The sequence below is a fragment of the Pan paniscus genome, chromosome 20, assembly GCF_029289425.2.
Source record: "Pan paniscus chromosome 20, NHGRI_mPanPan1-v2.0_pri, whole genome shotgun sequence".
Lineage (NCBI taxonomy): Eukaryota > Metazoa > Chordata > Mammalia > Primates > Hominidae > Pan > Pan paniscus.
Genome location: NC_073269.2, coordinates 62,598,410 through 62,618,748, shown reverse-complemented (window position 1 = coordinate 62,618,748; position 20,339 = coordinate 62,598,410). Strand labels below are relative to the sequence as shown.

At 43.5% G+C, this 20,339-nt stretch overlaps 2 protein-coding genes and 1 pseudogene across 26 annotated transcripts in view; 2 read left to right on the top strand and 1 right to left on the bottom strand.

Annotated features, from left to right (window-relative positions):
• The first annotated feature begins 4,341 nt into the window (after positions 1-4,341).
• On the top strand, positions 4,342-14,088 carry LOC103784694 (glycerol-3-phosphate dehydrogenase, mitochondrial-like; annotated as a pseudogene).
• A 534-nt stretch (positions 14,089-14,622) lies between these two features.
• The window catches only part of ZSCAN5A (zinc finger and SCAN domain containing 5A), a 91,697-nt gene continuing 85,980 nt past the window's right edge, over positions 14,623-20,339 (top strand). For 4 of the 23 annotated variants that reach the window (XM_057300729.2, XM_063600659.1, XM_063600658.1 and 1 more), the window contains exons 1-2: positions 15,243-15,338; positions 16,204-16,305. The gene's annotated coding sequence lies outside the window, so the exon portion shown is untranslated. The other 19 variants (XM_055104339.2, XM_055104320.2, XM_057300732.2 and 16 more) reach the window with 15 other exon arrangements.
• Positions 16,323-20,339, bottom strand: part of EDDM13 (epididymal protein 13) — a 39,960-nt gene continuing 35,943 nt past the window's right edge. For all 3 annotated transcript variants that reach the window (XR_008622177.2, XR_010110940.1, XM_014342903.5), the window contains one exon: positions 16,323-19,471. Coding sequence is in view for 1 of the 3 variants with exons in the window: in XM_014342903.5 (XP_014198389.2) it covers positions 19,447-19,471 (25 nt within the window). In the remaining 2 variants the exon portion in view is untranslated. The remainder of the gene's footprint in view (positions 19,472-20,339) is intronic.

Here is a 20,339-nt window from a genome sequence, read left to right as displayed (position 1 = left end):
GAAAAACTACTGGGTACTGTGCTTTCTATCTGAGTGACAGGATCAATCATCAAACCTCAGCATCATGCAACATACCTAAGTAACAAACCTACTCATGTATTCCATGAACCTAAAGTGGAAATTAGTTTTGAAATAAAAATTTTTTAAAAATAAAAACATTCATTGTTGGGATAAATAAACTACCCAGATTACAATGGTGATACACAAAGAACAAAATAAGATATTTGACCTACCAAGATGTGAGAAAGTAAATTATCATGAAAAACTTTTTTTTATGTTTTTTAAATTGTATTGACTATTTCAAGGAATATTTAGATGTTGATTTTCTCTATTTTTCTATTTTCAATTTCAATAATTTCTACTCCAATTATTATTATTATTTCTTCTGCTTGCTTTGGGATTAGAGTACAGAATACAGTACTTTTTCTAGTTTCCTAAGGTATAAACATAGACTATTGAATACAGAATTATCTTATTTACTGATATACTTAATACTATAACTCTCCTATTTCCCTCTTAGCATTTCTTTTGCTTCATCCTACAAATCTGGTAAGTTGTAACTTCATTTTTATTTAGTTCAACTTTTTGTTTGTTTGTTTGTTTTTGTTTTTGTTTTCTGAGACAGAGCCTGGCTCTGTCACCCAGGCTGGAGTGCAGTGACACGATCTCGGCTCACTGCAACTTCTGCCTCCCAGATTCAACTGATTCTCGTGCCTCAGCCTCTTAAGTAGCTGGGTTTACAGGCATATGGCACCACGCCCATCTAATTTTTGTATTTTTAGTAGAGGCGGGGTTTCACCATGTTAGCCAGGTTGGTCTCATACTTCTGGCCTCAACTGATCCATCCACCTTGGCCTCCCTAAATGCTGGAATTACAGGTATGAGCCACCATGTCCAGCCAAGGTCAAATTATTTTTAAAATTTCTGTTACATTTCTTTTATTTATTTATTTATTTTATTTATTTATTTTTTTTTGAGACGGAGTCTCGCTCTGTCGCCCAGGCTGGAGTGCAGTGGCGCCATCTCGGCTCACTGCAAGCTCCGCCTCCTGGGTTCACGCCATTCTCCTGCCTCAGCCTCCCCAGCAGCTGGGACTACAGATGCCCGCCACCATGCCCAGCTAATTTTTTTTTTTTTTTTGTATTTTTAGTAGAGATGGGGTTTCACCGTGGTCTCGATCTCCTGACCTCATGATCCACCTGCCTCGGCCTCCCAAAGTGCTGGGATTACAGGCATGAGCCACCGCGCCTGGCCATATTTCTTCTTTGACCCACATTTGGTTTATGTGATTATCTTCTTTATCATATTTTACCCATTTTTTGGAACAATTTTTTTTTTTTGAGTCAGAGTCATGCTCTGTAGCCCAGGCTGGAGTGCAATGGTGCGATTTCAGCTCACTGCAATCCTGGGTTCAAGTGATTCTCCTGCCTAAGCCTCCTAAGTAGCTGGGATTACAGGAGCGCACCACCATGCCCAGCTAATTTTTGTATTTAGTAGAGATGGGGTTTCACCATGTTGGTCAGGCTGGTCTCGAACTCCTGACTTCGTGATCCACCTGCCTAGGCCTCCCAAAGTGCTGGGATCACAGGCATGAGCCACTGCGCCTGGCCACAAATATGTTTTTTTAATGTCATAAAACTAAAATTATTTTATAATAGTAAAATTTTTAAAACAGGAAGTTTGCATTCTGTGACAGCATTTTTCTTTATAATTATATCTTTGGAAGTATTCAATATGTTGAAAAAACAACTTGCAACGTACATGTCAGTTATAAAACATAGTAAAATGATGAACTACCAAAAACATCCCCACCCACCTAAGAAGTAAACACTGATCACTTCTCCTGTCCATCCATGCTTCTCTCTTTCTCCCTTCCCTGTGCTACTCCCATACATGACCACTACCATAAATGTTGAGTTTATTATTAAGCGACTTCTAACTATGTGGATATACTTCATAATATAAATGTATGTAAGGTTTATAATGCATATGTATCAAAATATGTACTAATGTGAATATAAATATATCATGTATACTATCATATTTTGATATATATGAATTATCTATACTACACATATTCATTTACATGGGAAATATATACACATATGGATACTTATGTAATACTACATATAACACACAACTATGCATATGTAATACATGAACTACAGTGCATATGTATCGCATGTGTATGTAAATACACATGTAAAAACAAAGTAGATTACATATATTAGTAGATGTGTAAAATTGAATATATACATAAATTTATGTATTGTATAGTATTTGTATAGAATACATAAAATACATTTATACCTAGATAGTATAAGATATGCATGCACTTATATTGTAAAATATGCATTTTGGGATGTAAAATTATATATCATACATATAAGATATTTGTATATATTTAATGTCATTTAATATAATGTGCATATTTATATTCAATATGTGTATGATTTATATGGTATACATACTTAACATGTACATTATAAAACATATATAATATATAAACATAGTAAATGTATTATTAATAAATATATATATTTATAATTAAAATCATTGCAGTTGGCCAGGTGCTATGGCTCACACTTGTAATCCCCCACTTTGGGAGGTGAGATGAGAGAATTGCTTGAGGCCAGGAGTTCGAGACCAGCCTGAGAAATATAGCAAGACCCCATTTCTATAAAGAATAAAAAACATAGCCAGGTGCGGTGGGATGCACCTTTAGTCCTAGCTACTTGGGAGGCTGAGGCAGGAGTATTGCTTGAGCCCAGGAGTTTGAGGCTGGGGTGAGCCATGATCGTGTCACTGCACTCCAGCCTGGGTGACATTAGAGACCTAATGTATATATAGCATGACGAATGTAGTAAATCCTAATGGACACCTGAAATTAGACTCTATCTCTAACAAAAAAAAAATCACTGTAGCTTTTCTATATTCATGTAAGTGTCACATGACTATTTTGAGGTTAAGCACAACCTCAACTCGTGAAGGGCATTGTAGGTGGGTCAGCATATAGCACTGAGTGAATGTTTGCTGGATGAGTGAATGATGGGTACAGAGCAAAGTGTAAGGAGTGTCTTTCAGCTGCTATGTTCTGCTCAAGGCTGGTTTCTTTATGTGTTGAAGAGGAAGCCACAGGCATGAAGAAGACTTGGCATGATTGATTATGAGCAGCGCATCAATATGTTGCATATTAGGGCCCATGATGGAAATCAAAGCAGAGGAGACTCGAGATCTAGTGGGATTTGTACCATTAGTGAAGTGGAGGGAGAGATGCAGCACATTTATGTGAGAGCATGTGTGGCTGGGGGTGTCATTTGCAGTTAATTGCCCAGTACTGAAAGGCACCCAGCGGTACACTATGGGAAGTGAAATAAGCCACGCACAGAGAGCCACATACTGCGTGATTCCCATTTATATGTGGAATATTAAAAAGTCAAACTCAGAGAGTTGTAACAGAGAGTAGAATGGCAGTTACCAGGGGTGGAGGGTTGGGGGATTGGGGAGATGCTTGTCTAAGGGCAGAAACTTTCAGCTATAAGATGAAATACTGTTAGAGACCTAATGTATAGCATGGTGAACATAGAGAATCCTAATGTGTACTTGAAATTTTTCAAGAGTTATCTCAAATGTTCTCACCACACACACACACACACACACACACACACACACACAATGGTAACTGTGAGATGTGGATATATTTATTAGCTTGTTTTAGACATTTTACAATATATACGTACATCAGGCCAGGCGTGGTGGCTCACGCCTGTAATCCCAGCACTTTGGGAGGCCGAGGCGGGCGGATCACGAGGTCAGGAGATCGAGACCATCCTGGCTAACACGGTAAAACCCCGTCTCTACTAAAAATACAAAAAAAAAATTAGCTGGGCGTGGTGGCGGGGGCCTGTAGTCCCAGCTACTCAGGAGGCTGAGGCAGGAGAATGGCGTGAACCCGGGAGGTGGAGCTTGCAGTGAGCGGAGATCACACCACTGCACTCCAGCCTGGGCAACAGAGCAAGACTCCATCTCAAAAAAAAAAAAAAACACAATATATACATACATCAAGACATCCCATTGTACACTCTAAATATATGTAATTTTTTGTTAATCAAAACTCAAAGCTGGCAAAAGGCACTCAATATATATTGTCTTCTTAATTCTTTAACACCACACTCTAATCCTCTTGAAATATTTCTTGTCATAAAATCTAGGCCCTGAAATCCTGAAAACAGCAACAACAACAACAACAACAACAGATAACAACCAGTATATCTGCCTCACTAATCTAATGAATTCTCCCTCCTTAACCCCTTCAAACGCTTTTTTTTTTTTAAGTGTCTACTTCTGGTGATGACAGAGTGACTGGTGCTAGACTGGACTTCCTGATACAGAAAACAACAAACCTGGATGCATTCTATCTGGCAACAGTTTTCAGGCAGGGATAAAAGGTCATGCAAGAGTGAAATTCACACAAGAAGGGAACCTAGCAAGCTAAGCCCCATGACCTCCCTGTTCTCTTTCGGGATAATTCCTCTCCCAGTAGATACAACTGGAATCTGGGCCAAACAAAGCAGTCATTGATATGGTTTGGCTGTGTCCCCACCCAAATCTCATCTTGAACTGAGCTCCCATAAAGTGGGACATTAGGAAGGAAGACAGTTTCTGGGGAGGGGCCCCATTCTGTGTGGGAAACGTGTGAGGGGAGAAGAAAAGACACACACACAATACCTTTAAGGGTAAACAACCTTTATCCCACGTAAATGGCAATGTAGGTAGAATAAGCAAATTATATAATAAGCAAATTGATATAATAAGCAAATTGCAATGGGGAGGGAAGAAGGGAAAATATATACATCTATTTACACTCACCAGACTATGGAGGATTCACCACCAGGCTGGGAAGCAACAGCCTGGGCTCCAGAGTCAGACACTCATCCATGCACAGAAAATGAGAGGTCTCATGAAGCTTCAACGCAGTCTGGGACCCTACTTCTTTTTGTAAGGAGTTGTTTGACATGAGGCCCAGTCACAAGGGCCCTTCACGACTGGGCTCAAGGAACACAAAAAGGTCAACTTGTTTTTGTGGTTGTCTATTGTTTTTCAATAACTAATGTATAGGAATAGATTGAAATAGACAGTTCTCCAAAACAGCGCTGGATGAATGCCTCAAGGGGCTCACACAACCTGTTCCAGGACTTGGTGTCCATTGTTTGTGGCCATGTTCAATTGAATTCAAACTTAATATTTAACTTTTCCTCCACAGGCCCTCAGAAATTTGTGTCAGTAAATGTGGGAGGGCAGATATCTTTTTGACCTACTAACTTCCCTTTTTTTTTTTTTTTTGAACATGTACACAGCAGTGGGAATGCCAGTCACATGGGAATTCTATTTTTAGTTGTTTAATGAACCACCACAGTTTTCCATAGTGGCTGTACTAATTTACTTTCCCACCAACATTGTACGAGGGTTCCCCTTACTCTGCATCCTCACCAGCATCCATTATTTTTTGGCTTTCTGATAAAAGCCATTTTAACTGGAGTGAGATAATTTCTCATTGTGGTTTTGATTTGCATTTCCCTGATGTGCTGATGTTGAACAGAGTTTCATATACCTCTTGACCAACTGAAGAACAAAATATACACAATGGAATATTATTCAGCCATAAAAAAGAATAAAATTATGTTATTTGCTGCAACATGGATAGAATTGGAGGACATTATGTTAAGTGAAATAAGCCAGGAATAGATGGACAAATATTCCATCTTCTCACTCATATGTGGGAGCTAAAAACATGGATCTCATGGAATTAGAGAGTTGATTGGTGGTTACCAGAGGCTATGAATAGAGGGGGAAAGGAGAGAGGTTGTTTTGTGGGCACAAAAATACAGTTGGATAGAATGAATAAGATCTACTGTTCAGTAGTACAGCAGAGCAACTATAGTTAACAATAATTTGTTGTATGATTTAAAGTTGCTGGAGGGGAGGAATTGAAATGTTTCCAACATAAAGAAAGGGTGCAGGTTTGGGGTGATGGAGTCCCAATTGTCCTGGTTTATCATTAGACATTGTATGCATGCATCAAAATACCACTGATCCCACAATATATATAACTATTATGTATTTGTAAAAAAAAAAGTTCTGCCGGCCAGGCATGGTGGCTCATGACTGTAATCCCAGCACTTTGGGAGGCTGAGGCGGGTGGATCACCTGAGGTCAGGAGTTTGAGACCAGCCTGACCAACATGGAGAAACCCCATCTCTACTAAAAATACAAAATTAGCAGGCTGTGGTGGCGCATGCCTGTACTCCCAGCTACTTGGGAGGCTGAGGCAGGAGAATCGCTTGAACCCGGGAGGTGGAGGTTGCAGTGAGCCGAGATCATACCATTGTACTCCAGCCTGGGCAATAAGAGTGAAACGCTGTCTCAAAAAAAAAAAAAAAAAAAGTTATGCCTCAGGGTTCTGCATCCATAAATTCAACAAACCTGGGATCAAACATATTTTTTTGCCAGGCACAGTAGCTCACACCTGTAATCCCAGCACTTTGGCAGGCCAAGGCAGAAGGATCACTTGAGTCCAGGAGTTTGAGATCAGCCTGGGCAACATAGTGAGACCTTGTCTCTACAAAAAATAAACTATGCACCTAGTCCAAGCTACTCAGGAGGCTGAGGTGGGAGGATCACTTGAGCCTGGGAGGTTGAGGCTGCAGTGAGCTGTGATTGTGCCAGCGCACTCTGAGTGACAGAGCAAGAAGCCAGTCTCCAAAAAATATTTTTAAGAAACCAATAAAAATAATACTAATTTAAAAACCAAGAGAGTCTAACAACTATTTACATAGCATTTACATTGTATTAGGTATTATATGTAATCTAGAGATGATTTAAAGTATACAGGAGTAAGTGCTAGGTTATATGCAAATAGTACTTCATTTTATGCAGCGGACTTGAGCAGCCTGAGATTTTGGTGCCTGAGATGATCCTAGAACTAATCCCCTACAGACATACTGAGAGGCGACTACATGTCTGTATCTATAGATAGATATCAAGATGGCGAGAGATAGATTGGGCAGGGAGGGAACGCGTTTACATGAGATAGAGACAGAGATGAACAGAGAGGTAAGATCCACAATTATTAAAGACACTGTAGTGGAAGTTTTTCCAGGATATTTTGCCCCCAGTATTACTGGAAAAGCTGGTGAAGTGTAAAGCCAGGAGAGGGCTCTGAGCTCTGATGGTGGGGTTGCGGGTTCGCCCGCCTCCTGGACAAATTTGTAGGCCTAGGGAAGCCTGCCGGCTGAGAGGTGTGGAATAGGGGAAGCCAGATCTGGCGGCAGACAATGAGAAGTCCTCAGGCTAAGAAATGGCCTTTCAAAAGGCAGTGAAAGGGACGATTCTTGCTGGAGGAGGTGCTCTTGCAGCTGTTTTAGGACTTTCTCAGTTTGCTTATTACAGAAGGAAACAAATGAGCCTGGTCTATGCTGAAGCAGCAGACTGCATTTCAGAACCTGTTCACAGGGAGCCTCCTTCCAGAGACGCTCAGCTACTGACTTTGCAAAAATATATCTGAATTTGATATCCTTGTTATGGGAGGAGAAGAAAGAGGAAGTGGCTGTGCACTAGATGCCGTCACCAGAGGACTAAAAACAGCCTTGTAGAAAGAGATGATTACTTACCAGGGACCAGCAGCAGAAGCACTAATTTGATCCATGGTGGTGTGAGATATCTTCAGAAGGCCATGATGAAGTTGGATATTGAGCAGTACCGGATGGTAACAGAAGCCCTTGATGAGCGTGCCAACCTGCCAGAAATTTCTCCCCATTTATCAGCTCCATTGCCTATCATGCTTCCAGTTTACAAGTGGTGGCAGTTACCTTACTACTGGGTAGGAATCAAGCTGTATGATTTGGTTGCAGGAAGTAATTGCCTGAAAAGCAGTTATGTCCTCAGCAAATCAAGAGCCCTTGAACATTTCCCAATGCTCCAGAAGGACAAACTGGTAGGAGGAATTGTCTATTAGGATGGACGACGTAATGATGCATGGATGAACCTTGCCATTGTGCTGACTGCTGCCCGATATGGGGATGCCACAGTCAATGACAGGGAGGTAGTGAGCTTGCTTAAGAAGACAGACACCCAGACAGACAGCGAAAGTGCGTGTGAGTGGTGCATGGTGCAAGGATGTCCTCACAGGGCAGGAATTTGACATGAAAGCCAAGTGTGTTATCAATGCTGTTGGACATTTCACAGACTCTGTGTGCAAAATAGACGATAAGGATGCTGCAGCTATCTGCCAGCCAACTGCTGGTGTCCACATTGTGATGCCTGGTTATTACAGCCCAGAGAGCATGGGACTTCTTGACCAGTGATGGGCGAGTTATTTTCTTCTTACCCTGGCAAAAGATGATGATTGCTGGCACTACTGATACCCCAACTGATATTACACACCATCCAAGTCCTTCAGAAGAAGATATTAACTTCATTTTGAATGAAGCACGTAATTACCTGAGCTGTGATGTTGAGGTCAGAAGAGGGGCGACATCCTAGCAGCGTGGAGCGGTATCCGTCCCCTTGTTACAGATCCCAAATCTGCAGATACTCAGTCTATCTCCTGAAATCATGTTGTCGATGTCAGTGAGAGAAGTCTTATTACTACAGCAGGTGGAAAGTGGACAACTTACTGGTCTGTGGCGAAGATACCCTAAATGCTGCTATCAAAACCCACAATTTGAAAGCAGGACCAAGTAGAACAGCTGGGCTTTTCCTTCAAGGGGATAAAGATTGGAACCCCACACTCTACATGAAGCTTGTCCAGGATTATGGACTTGAAAGCGAGGGGGCACAGCATCTTGCTGCCACCTGTGGTGATAAGGCTTTTGAGGTGGCCACAATGGCAAGTGTGACTAGCAAAAGGTGGCCTATTGTTGGAGTACGTCTTGTGTCAGAATTTCCATATATTGAAGCAGAGGTGAACTATGGGATTAAGGAGTATTCCTGCACCACTGTGGATATGATTTCACGTTGTACTCGCCTGGCTTATTATTATTATTATTTTTGAGCAGAATTTCGCTCTTGTCACCCAGGCTGGAGTGCAATGGTATGATCTCGGCTCACTGCAATCACCGCCTCCTGGGTTCAAGCGATTCTCCTGCCTCATCCTCCCGAGTACCTGGAGTTACAGGCTAATTTTGTATTTTTAGTGGAGATTGGGTCTCCACCCTGGCTAATTTTGTATTTTTAGTAGAGATTGGGTTTCTCCATGTTGGTCAGGCTGGTCTCAAACTCCTGACCTCAGGTGATCTGCCTGCCTCAGCCTCGCCTGGCCTTTCTAAATGTCCGGGCAGCAGAGCAAGCCCTACTCAGGATTGTTGAACTGATGGGCAGAGAACAGAATTGAGATGATTATAAGAAACAGGAACAACTTGAAACAACCAGGAAGTATCTACATTATGAAACAGACTAAATTTTGATCAGAACAGTTAACCGACGGATCTGAAATTAGCCTACTGCCTTCAGACAGTGACAGGTATAAGAAGAGATTTTGTAAGTCTGATGCAGACCAGAAAGGCTTTATTACCATTGTTGATGTTCCATGTGTATTAGAGAGTATCAATGTCCAAATGGATGAAAATACACTCCATGAAATTCTAAATGAAGTCGATTTGAATAAAAATGGACAGGTTGAACTCAATGAATTTTTGCAGCTGATGAGTGCTATTCAAAAAGGAAGGGTGTCTGGAAGCCGGCTCTTTATACTAATGAAAACTGCAGAAGAGAACCTCGACAGAAGAGTCCCAATTCCAGTGGACCATAGTTACAGGAGGGACCGGGCTTAGGATGCGACTGGCCCGAGCAGATCTGTGTTTGTTAAACAGGTCTTGTTTGTGCATATTTTGCTATGAATGAAGTTCCTTTAAGGACAAAGAAAAGCACACTTTTCTTCTTTTGAGCATATCTGCTTTTACTTAAAATCTGCTAAATGCTAAAACACACGGTCCTTCACCAATCCCAGAGACTGGTTTGGAAATGAACTGATTTCAAGCCATTACTGTGAATAAAGCACCCCAGCATTTTGTGTAAATTCTTTTCTTTTTTTTTTTTTCCGAGATGGAGCCTTGGTCTGTCGCCCAGGCTGGAGTGCGGTGGTGCAATCTCGGCTCACTGCAACCTCTGCCTCCCAGGTTCAAGCAATTCTTTTGCCTCAGCCCCCTGGGTAGTTAGGATTATAGGCACCCGCCACCACATCTGGCTAATTTTTGTATTTTTAGTAGAGATGGGGTTTCACCATGTTGGTCAGGCTGGTCTCAAACTCCTGACCTCGTGATCCACCCACCTCAGCCTCCCAAAGTGCTGGGATTACAGTCGTGAGCCACTGCACCCAGCCATAAGTTCTGAATTAAGCCTGTACAGCTTCCTTACCTGATTTAAGAAAGGGAGACAAGAAATAGGGGGGAATGAGCTTCTTTGAAATTCGTTCCAAGAACAAAAGAAAAAATTTTCCATTTGCATATAAACTTGACATTAGTTGATTCTGTTGGGGTCGGGGTGGGTATGCAGGGATTGCCTTTTATTATCAAGTGATTTATTTCAAGAGCCTTTAAGGGGAGTCAGGTGAAGGAACCCCCATCTGTGCTAGAGAGTTGGATACTCCTTTAAATAGCCCCACCACAGTCATAACAATAATGATAATGCTGGATTATTTGTTTAGCCAAGGTGGTCTGCCTCATATCCATCATGCTGTTTGCAATATTCCTGCTTTCAATCAATTTATACTGAGTGTAACTTTAGGATTTCTGCTATTAAATGCATGATCCCTCTTCTGCTTCAGTTTCTGGCTTGGCTTTGTCTGTTTCAAAATATGTAACTTCCTCTTTGGCACAACAAAAAACTCATTTTCACTTTTATTAAATATACGGTGTTATTGATTTTATTTTCTCTTATGTATCTGTAAAGATTTTTGGCACATAAATGTAATATTAAAGTCAGTGATGCTATAACTTGCAATGTTTGCATCATGTCCACCTTTTTTAAGGAGTGAAAAAGCCCTAGTATGTTTTTAAAGAATAGCCAGTGCAAGCTCAGCACTAGAGTGACTACACACACTGCATGTTTTCATATGTGGCACTTTGATGTACCGTGTTGGGTTATTGTTCTAGATTGGACTGTTAAATACTATGTTCAAGGCTGGGTTGTCATTTTTATAACGGTCTTGGCGTTTTATGGCCATTATTTATTACTTTTGATATAGAGAATGAGCTACATGCATTTATAAAGCAATAAGAGGATGTATTTAATGTGCCTTAACTGAATAAGAACCGGAAGCATGAATCAATAAAACTGATTAAAATGGTCAAAAAAAAAAAAGCTGGTGAAGTATTTATGTTTTTCTTTAAAACACATGCAGAACACATATACGCATGCTTGCGTGCACGCACACACACAACTCACACACACAACTCACACACACACACACACACACCAGCCAAACAGTCCACCTAAATGGCGCTGTGGTGGTGAGAGCTCTGGGCAATGGAATCTTACAAAACGTGCAGTGCTCTGTTTTGGAGACAGTGACACCCTTTTTGTTTATTTCAGATATAAAACAATGCAGGCTTTGTCCTGAAGATCATTATCCAAACAAGAAAAGGGAACATGCCTTCTCAAATAGGAGACCTTCCTGGCCTATGATGAAACTTTGGGCCTGACTCTGGCATGCACAGCCTTGTTCTACTCTGCCCTCTCTGTTCTGATCCTTATGGAGTTTGTGTGGCACCAAAACACTCCCATAGTCAAGGCCAGCAACCAGACTCTGAGCTACACCCTCCTTGTCTCCCTCACACTCTGCTTTCTCTCTTCCTCGCTCTTCATCGGCCGCCCCAGCCCTGCCACCTGCCTCCTCTCACGGACCACCTTTGCAGCTGTGTTCACAGTGGCTGTGTTTTCTGCAGGGCCTTCCAGGCTATAAGGCCAGAAAGCAGGATCCGAAAATGGATGGGTCCCCAAAAAACACATTCGGTTGTCTTCCTTTGCTCCTTTACCCAAGTGACCCTCTGTGGAATCTGGCTGGGGACAGAGCCTCCCTTCGTAAACAAGGACCCTCAGTTCATGCCTGGCTACATCATTATCCAGTGTAATGAGGGCTCCGTCACTGCCTTCTACTCTGTCTTGGGCTACTTGGGCTTCTTGGTTTTAGGGTCCCTTGCTGTAGCCTTTCTGGCAAGGAACCTGCCTGATGCCTTCAACGAAGCCAAGTTCCTGACCTTCAGCATGCTGGTGTCCTGCAGTGTCTGGGTGGCCTTCCTCCCGAGTTACTAAAGCACCCAGGGCAAGGCCAGAGTGGCCGTGAGATCTTCTCCATCGTGGGCTCCAGCACTGGGTTACTTGGCTGCATCTTTGCTCCCAAGTGCTATGTGATCCTCCTTCATCTAGAAAGGAACACTATTCAATGTTTAAAGAAGCCTAGTCCAGGCATGGTGGCTCACACCTGTAATCCCAGCACTCTGGAGGCCAAGGCGGCTGGATCGCTTGAGCCCAGGAGTTCGAGACCAGCCTGGGCAATGTGGCAAAACCCCATCTCTACAAAATATACAGAAATTAGCTGCAGGTGGTGGCATGCGCCTGTAGTCCCAGCTACTCAGGTGGCGGAGGTGGGAGGATTGCTTAAGCCCAGGAGGTCAAGGCTACAGTGAGCCAAGATCACACCACTGCACTCTAGCCTGGAAAACAGAGCATGACTCTGTCTAAATAAATAAATAAGAAGCCTGAGAAACCATAAACAGACCAAACAATAAACAGGCTGAGAAGAGGAACTGTAATGATCATTAGTGGCAGAGAATTTGTAACCTGATTGTGGAAAGCACATCTGAAAACAAAGATTGAATGAACTATTTGAAAAAAATGGCAATGAAAGAAAATTTACAGAGGCAAAACCTGAATATCCAGTGAATAATAAAAAGATTCTGGCTGGCTCAAAGGTAGTGAGTTCTACCAATGTATTGTCCACAGTCAGTTACAGACCAAATTCCTTGTTCTACTCTTTCCCCCCTCCTCACTAATGCACTTGACTAGTCTTTAACGAAGAAAAAAAAAAAAAGATGCTAAGCCTGATAGTCAAAAATTCAAATTTAAAAAACCATAATAGTTAATTACCTCTCACTACAATGGTAAAAATTACAAATCTGGAATCAGTAAGTGTTGATTGGGATGTGGAGCACAAAAAGGGCATTGGGTAGGGTGAGGTCTGTGAAGATGACGGAACTACTGACCGGGATTTTAGCACTGAAATCAACCTCAAAGTTCAGTTGCGCACCCCTTGGTTATGTTACAGATGGTGCAATGCTGGGCCACAGAGCTTGCCCCAGGTCCCCAAGCAAAGTCAGTGGCACTGCCTGGACTGGAAGTTCATCCCCATCCATTTTCACTTGCGGAATCTCAGGGCTCAGTAAAGAACCATGATTGACGGAGGTCACACAGCAACTGGTATGACAGGGACAGGTTTCCGGAATTCCAGTGTGTCAACACCAAGCCCTGTAGTATTTCTCAGAGAGAACAAAACCACTGCTCTTGTGTGCTCAGAAGAAAGTTTAGTGGTCATAAAATCCAATACATCCAACTTGCAGATCAATACACAAAGACCCTGGAGGAAGGTGGGGCGGTAACTTGTCCAAATCTCCAAAGAAAAGGTAAGAATGGTGATCATCAAAGCCGCTGACATTTGAAGGGTCATTGTGTGCCGGCCATTGCTCTGAGGTTCCCTTAATTCTCACAACAACCACCTAAATTTTAACGTCAAATTCTAACATCATCCTCACTTTACCTATGCGGAAACAGACACAGAGTGTGTCTCTTGCCTGGGGCCCTGAAATAGTAAGGGAGCACAGCACGGTACCAGACATTATTTCACAAAAAGGGAAACTGAGGCCCAGAGAGGGTGAAAGGTCACCGGCTCACCCTTTCCGGGACGAGTGGTATAGGGTAGGTGGCCTCAAAGACAGAGCTTGGCTCAGAACCCACAGCCCCTTCAAATCAGCTTTCTCCCCTCCCATGGGCAGCTATGAAGTCACAGGGGAACTGGGAGGGGCCGTTACCATGCAGACTGGAAGCCCATTCAGAGAACAGGGTGGAATCTGCGAGTCGCCCTCATCTCCCAGGGCACCACTTTGGAGCCAGCATTTTCGGCCTCGGAAATGAGACCCAGAGCGCCTCGCGCGAGCAGCCCCAACCTCCCCGCAGACGACATGCGACACCGCCCGCGTGACCCAGGCTCGGGAATCTCTAGGCTTTACGGACGCAGAACCAGGGAAGACACGCCTCAATGCGCGTGTGCAACTCTATCCCGTCCTTTAAAGAAGGCCATGTGGCCTCTTCACCAATCGGAATCCTGCTTTTTCCCTGGTCCCGCCTTATTCTCAGACTTCCGGCGTCTCGCTGGCCGCGAAACAACCCTAAACTACAGGGCTCGGCGACTCCCAGAGACTTCTGGGTATTGTAGTCCTAAAGGTTCAGAGCGACAAGAGCACGTTTTAGTAAAAAGCAGCTTAGAATAAAAATGCCTGCACTAGTAATGATTCGGCGAGTTGGAAACGCTTGTTAGATGCTTTCACTCACTGTTATTTGTGGGGGAAGCAGGAGTGAAGGAGAAGGAAGGCAGCCGCAGAGGCTTCTGGGAATTCTAGTTCAGCCCTCTGAGCAAGGGCTGGGAGTTGCGACCCCCGCCCCGGATCCGGAAGTGGTCGCCGAGGCCTCCTAGCAGCCAATGTGAATGCGACAAGTTCCCGATCCAGGCGTCCCGCTCTCCCCGGCCCCACTCGCCAGGTCCTACCACGATGCCTGACTCGTTTGCGGCTTTGGGACCGGTTGTAGGTGGCTTGACCGTCACTAGTAGACGTTTCTGAGTGTGTCGCGGTCACCATGGTAACGACTTTAGCTTCCCTTCCGCCCTTGCGGTGACGTCACTGGCGGAGGCCGGACTGGGGTGGGTTGGGGAGAGGGAGTGCGCATGCGCCTGGGGCGAGGACGTGGGAGGAGGGGGAGAGTCGTGGGAGGACCGAGCCCGGGGATGGGACTGGAGGAGTTTCCGTGACCTTGCGGGCTGTTTGTGCTGAGGGACAGCTTTATTTAAATAATAATATGCGTGCAGGCGCCCTGCATGATTCCTGGCCGCGTGCTTTCTAGTAAGTGCGCAGAGACTTTTCGCAAGAATTGATTCACTCTTTTTTCCTTCCCTCCCGATTTTTGATTGGAAACCCAGACTTCCTTTCACGCCCGTCGCCAGGTTAACTAGGTCACTGTTTGCTCTCAGGAGCAACCCTGCCTCCCGCAGTTCGCTTGGTCCTTGATTACAGGTTCGTGCTGTGTATTCATTCATTCAGTGAGAGCCGAATAAGTGCTAGTGGCCAAGGAGACAGCAGTGAGCTCAACAGCTGAATGGCCTCAGACCTTACCGAGTTTCTCAATACCAGGGTTGTTGACACTGGGGGCAGACATTGCTTTGTTGTGGGGGGCTGCCCTGTGCGTGGTAGGATATTGAGGATCTTCCCTCACCTCACCCACTGGATGCCAGGAAAAATCCTCTCCAGCCCCTAGCTCCTGGTCGTGACAACCAAAAATGTCTCCAGACATTGCCAAATGTCACCTGGGGGCTGAAGTCAGCCTACTGAGAACTGCTGCCCTAAAAGTTTTCCTGAACACTCTTCTATACCTTCCCATAACTTGGTCACCCAGTAAACTCTCACCAGCTGATTGAAATCTGATATGAATGTCTGGACATGATCTGACACATTAACTTCATTTTACATCAAATTTAAGAGCACTCCCATCATCAAAGGGAAGGGATGATTAAATGTACAAAGGCCATTAATGGTATCCAGGAGAAGTTACAGAAAACTAACATCAAGCACCTGGGCATATAATCATCTGGTTAGCGTATGAAACCTCCTAATGATAAAAGAATTTATAAAGCTAGTTTAAAAATTAGTTACTACTGGGTTCCACCAAAATAAAATACATCATTTTTGCCTAACTTATCTACGGAGGGATTGGCATTCTCTTCTGATATGGTTTGGCTGTGTCCCCACCCAAATCTCATCTTGAATTCCCACATGTGGGAGGGACCCCGTGGGAGGTAATTGAATCATGGGGGCAGGTCTTTCCCATGCTGTTCTTGTGATAGTGAATAAGTCTCACGAGATCTGATGGTTTTTTATAAAGGGGAGGTTCCCTGCTCAAGCTCTCTTCTCTTGTCTGCCGCCATGTGAGACGTGCCTTTGACCTTCTGCCATGATTGTGAGGCCTCCCCAGCCACGTGAAACTGTAAGTCCATTAAACCTTTCTTTTGTAAATTGCCCAGTCTTGGATATGTCTTTATCAGCAGCGTGAAAACAGACTAATACATCTTCCATCTGTCTGTCATCAACTTACTGGGTGGTTTCCGTGGCTTTTAGCAGTTTCTTTATTACATTTTAAAGGATCAGCCCTGTTTGCACATGAGTTGCTGTAAGAAAAGACAAGAGCTTCCTAGGAGCTGTTATGCAAACACAGCCATATCAACTCAGTCAGAATGTCTGGAGATGGGAGCCCAGACCTCTGCACTTACAAATAAACAATCATAATCATAGCAGCAGCAGTAACAGTAACTGGCGCTAACAAGCGTGGTGTGCTGACAATGCCTGAACTATGGTTGCAGGATTTCTGTGGAAACACCATCTTTAATTCCCACGATAACTGTATGAAATAGGTGCAGTCTACATCCCCATTTAACAGAGGAGGACATGGGGACACAAACACGTAAGATAAGTGAAGCTGAAGAGTGGAATATTTTTTATTTTACATTTTTAATTTTGGGATAATTTTATATTTACAGAAAAGTTGCAATGATACAGTACAGAGCATTCTCATGTACCCCTTCCCCACTGCCACTACTATTAACATCTTACATAAGCCTAGTAGATATGTCAGAACTGTAACATTGCTACAGTACTGTTAACGCCAGACTTTATTCACATTTCCCCAGTTTTTTCTCTAACGTCCTTTTCCTGTTCTGGGGTCACATGTGGGACACCACATGACATTTAGTTGCCATGTCTTCCTGCCCTCCTCTGATCTGCAGCAGTGTGTCTGACTCTCCTTGTTTTTAATGATTTTGACAGTTTTGAGGTGTATGGACTGGGTGTTCTGTAAAATGTCCCTCCATTTGGAATTGTCTGATGCTTGCTTATGACTAGACTTGGATTATGGGCAGGAACTGACTTGTAAATTTTTTTTAATTTTAATGAAAAATTTTAAATTGATACTTGGTTCAGTTATCAGACAACCTTTAACCCTGTTTGGAACAACTTGGATATGTGGATCTACTCTTTAACTATAAATGTTAGAAAATATAATTGCAGATCAATTTTAGCATTCAAATTAAGATGTGCCATAAGTGAAAAATACACAATGGATTTCAAAGACTTCGTACAAAATGAAGGATATAACTGATCTCATTAATAATTTTTTTTATTGACTACATGTTGAAATGTATCTTGGATATATTGAATTAAATCGTACATATTATTCAAATTGATTTTACCGGGCTTCTGGGCTAGTAGGAAGTGTGAAATAAGTGTGGCTCACAGATTTTTATTGGATAACACTGCCCTAGATAATAACAATACATTAATTGAGAACTATGTGCCAGGCAGTGTGTTTTAGAAATATTATCTTATTTAGAACATGTGAACACATAGGGGTGAACAACACGCACTGGGGCCTGTCGGGGTATGGGATTGTGGGGAGGGAGAGCATTGGAAAAATAGCTAATGCCTGCTGGGCTGAGTACCTAGGTGATGGATTGATGGGGGCAGCAAACTACCATGGCGCACATTTACCTGTGTAACAAAACTGCACAGCCTGCACATGTATCGTGGAACTTAAAAATTAAAAAAATATATATATAATCTCATTTAAACTTTACCTCTATGAGGCAAACTCAGTAGACTGTTTCTTAAACTCCAGTTTAAAATGATCCCTGGGGTAAAAGAATTTTCCATCCGTCTATGAAATATACCAACTGATGCTTCAGGCTCGCTGAATGCCCCTGGCTAGTGCAGTGCTTTCTAATATGCCTTCATTCTTCTCTATTGGTTCAGTTGTGTGACTACCCAGAGCTAGTTGAGTTGCATTTATTCTAAACCTTTTCATTCTAATGGATTTTATTTCAATTATGTAATGCAATTACATTTAACATAAATGAGGAAAATATGAGTGCGTCAGCAAAGAATTGTTTCCACCCAAAACAGTAATTCAGTGGGAAAGATGTGATAAAGGCCGATTGTTAATAAGAGCAACAACAAAAAATATGTCAAGTTGGAATGAGCAAGATGGCTATAGGGATGATCTTTTTCTTTTTTTTAATGCAGTGAGGATTTTGCTTAAATAGCTTTGCAAGCATGCCTGTGTCTCCGCTGCCCTTTTAAGGGACAGACTGGAAATTGTAGGTCCATAGACCTATACAACAACAACAACAAAACCCCCTGGTCTTATATCAAAAGATTAGTAAATGCCTGTACAATTTTATATTTTAAAACAAAATGGTAAAAGTATTTTTAATTACCTATTGGAACCAACTTATTTGATGAACCAACCAGTGATGGTTCTGATCATGATGATAAGAGAACTTCTACCCTACTGTTACTATCCCCATTTTACAGATGATAAAATAAGGCATTAAGAGACAATACCTTCCCCAAGCCTGCATATCTATTAAGGGGTGGGGCTGGGATTCGAACCCAAGAAACCTGTCTCCAGAGCCAAAGCTTTCAACCAGGACAAGGAACCTCCTCCAGAATAGGCAAGAAACATGCAGGCTGGAGAGCTGGATACGGCTTCCTCCTGGAACAGCCATATCCTCACAACTGTATTTCCTCAGGACGGTGGGGACAGCCCCAAATCTTTACACAAAAGAATACGGACTTTGGAATGAGTCCAACTGGGTCAAATCTCAGCTGTGTAGCTTAGTGTGATGTTGGGCGAGCCATCGGTCTCTCTGAGCTGTAGTTTCTTCACCTGTAAAGTGCACAGTTAACTGATATCGTTTGATTCTTGGTAATCCACCAGCATACCTGTTAGTTTTCAGTGTTGGGCGAATGGAATAACCCAGCCTTTTCAGCCATTTCAACAAGTATACATTTTATTATGGAAGTAGTGGGGAAAGTTCGAGAACGGTCTGGAGGAGAGATTTTAGGGGAAACCCCTGCAGTTGCTCTCTCAGCCACCCTGGGTGCATCCCCCTAAGGCATGGCCCCCACAGACACCTTCTGGCCATGCCTCTGGGCACCCAGGTGCCATTCCTTAAAGGACCCAGTTCATTACCCTCCACACAGGCAGTCCAGGGGACAGAGAGCTTTCTTCAGAGGTTAGAATGCCCGGGAGATGGAGGCCTTGTGAAGGCTAAGCTGAGATGGAGCAGGCTCACTAGAAAGAACAGCAGGGATCATCCCTAAGAAAGGAGAGAGAAATGTATTTGTGCATTGATTTTCGTCTTCATGCATTCTCAAACTCCTTGCCTGGTGCCCTCTCCATCCACCTCTACAGGGCTCTTTGTGACCTGCCTCAAGCCCACCTCCTCCCTCCAGCTTAGCCCATTCTCCCCACTCACTAGGTTCCACCAAGTTTGTCCCTATTCCCACCGGGCTGTTCCAGCAGCTGGAACACGCTTCCCTCAGATCTTATGGACCCTAGCTCTGCCCCATCACCAGGGCAAGTGTCTTTTCCTCAGAGCAGGGCTCTTCTAGAAACCAGCCAGTGGGAAGCAGCGCCCCCTCCAGTTCCTCACTGTCCCGGCGCTGGGCCTGAGCTTGTGTTGCACCCCTACCTCCCACTAGAGGGCGCGCCCCGCAGGAGCAGGGACCGCCCAGGCCTGGCTGGGCTGCACCCCCTAGCCTGGTGTGCTGGAGTCACGCAGAGTTGCAGGAAGAGAACCTTAAGGTTTGCTTCTGGGTGCTGGAGTTCCAGGGATGGATCAGGGGTACTTCCTGCTCCCACAGGGGCTCACAGTCTATGTGAGCAGGGGCCCTCAAACTGTGTTCCGCAGGGCCAACTGCAGCCTGCGTCCCTTTTAATAAAGTTTCTTTTTGTAATTGAGGTAAAATGCAAACATAATGCATAACATAAAATTCACCATTTTAACCATTTTGAAAGTGCACAATTTAGTGGCCTTCATTACATTCGCCATGTTGTGCAATTGTCACTTCTAAGAGTGGAACATTTTCATCAACCCAAAAAAGAAATCCATTAAGCAGTCGCTCCCCTTGTTCCTTCTTCCCCTCAGCCCCTGGCAACTAGTAATTGGCCTTCTGTCTCTTTGA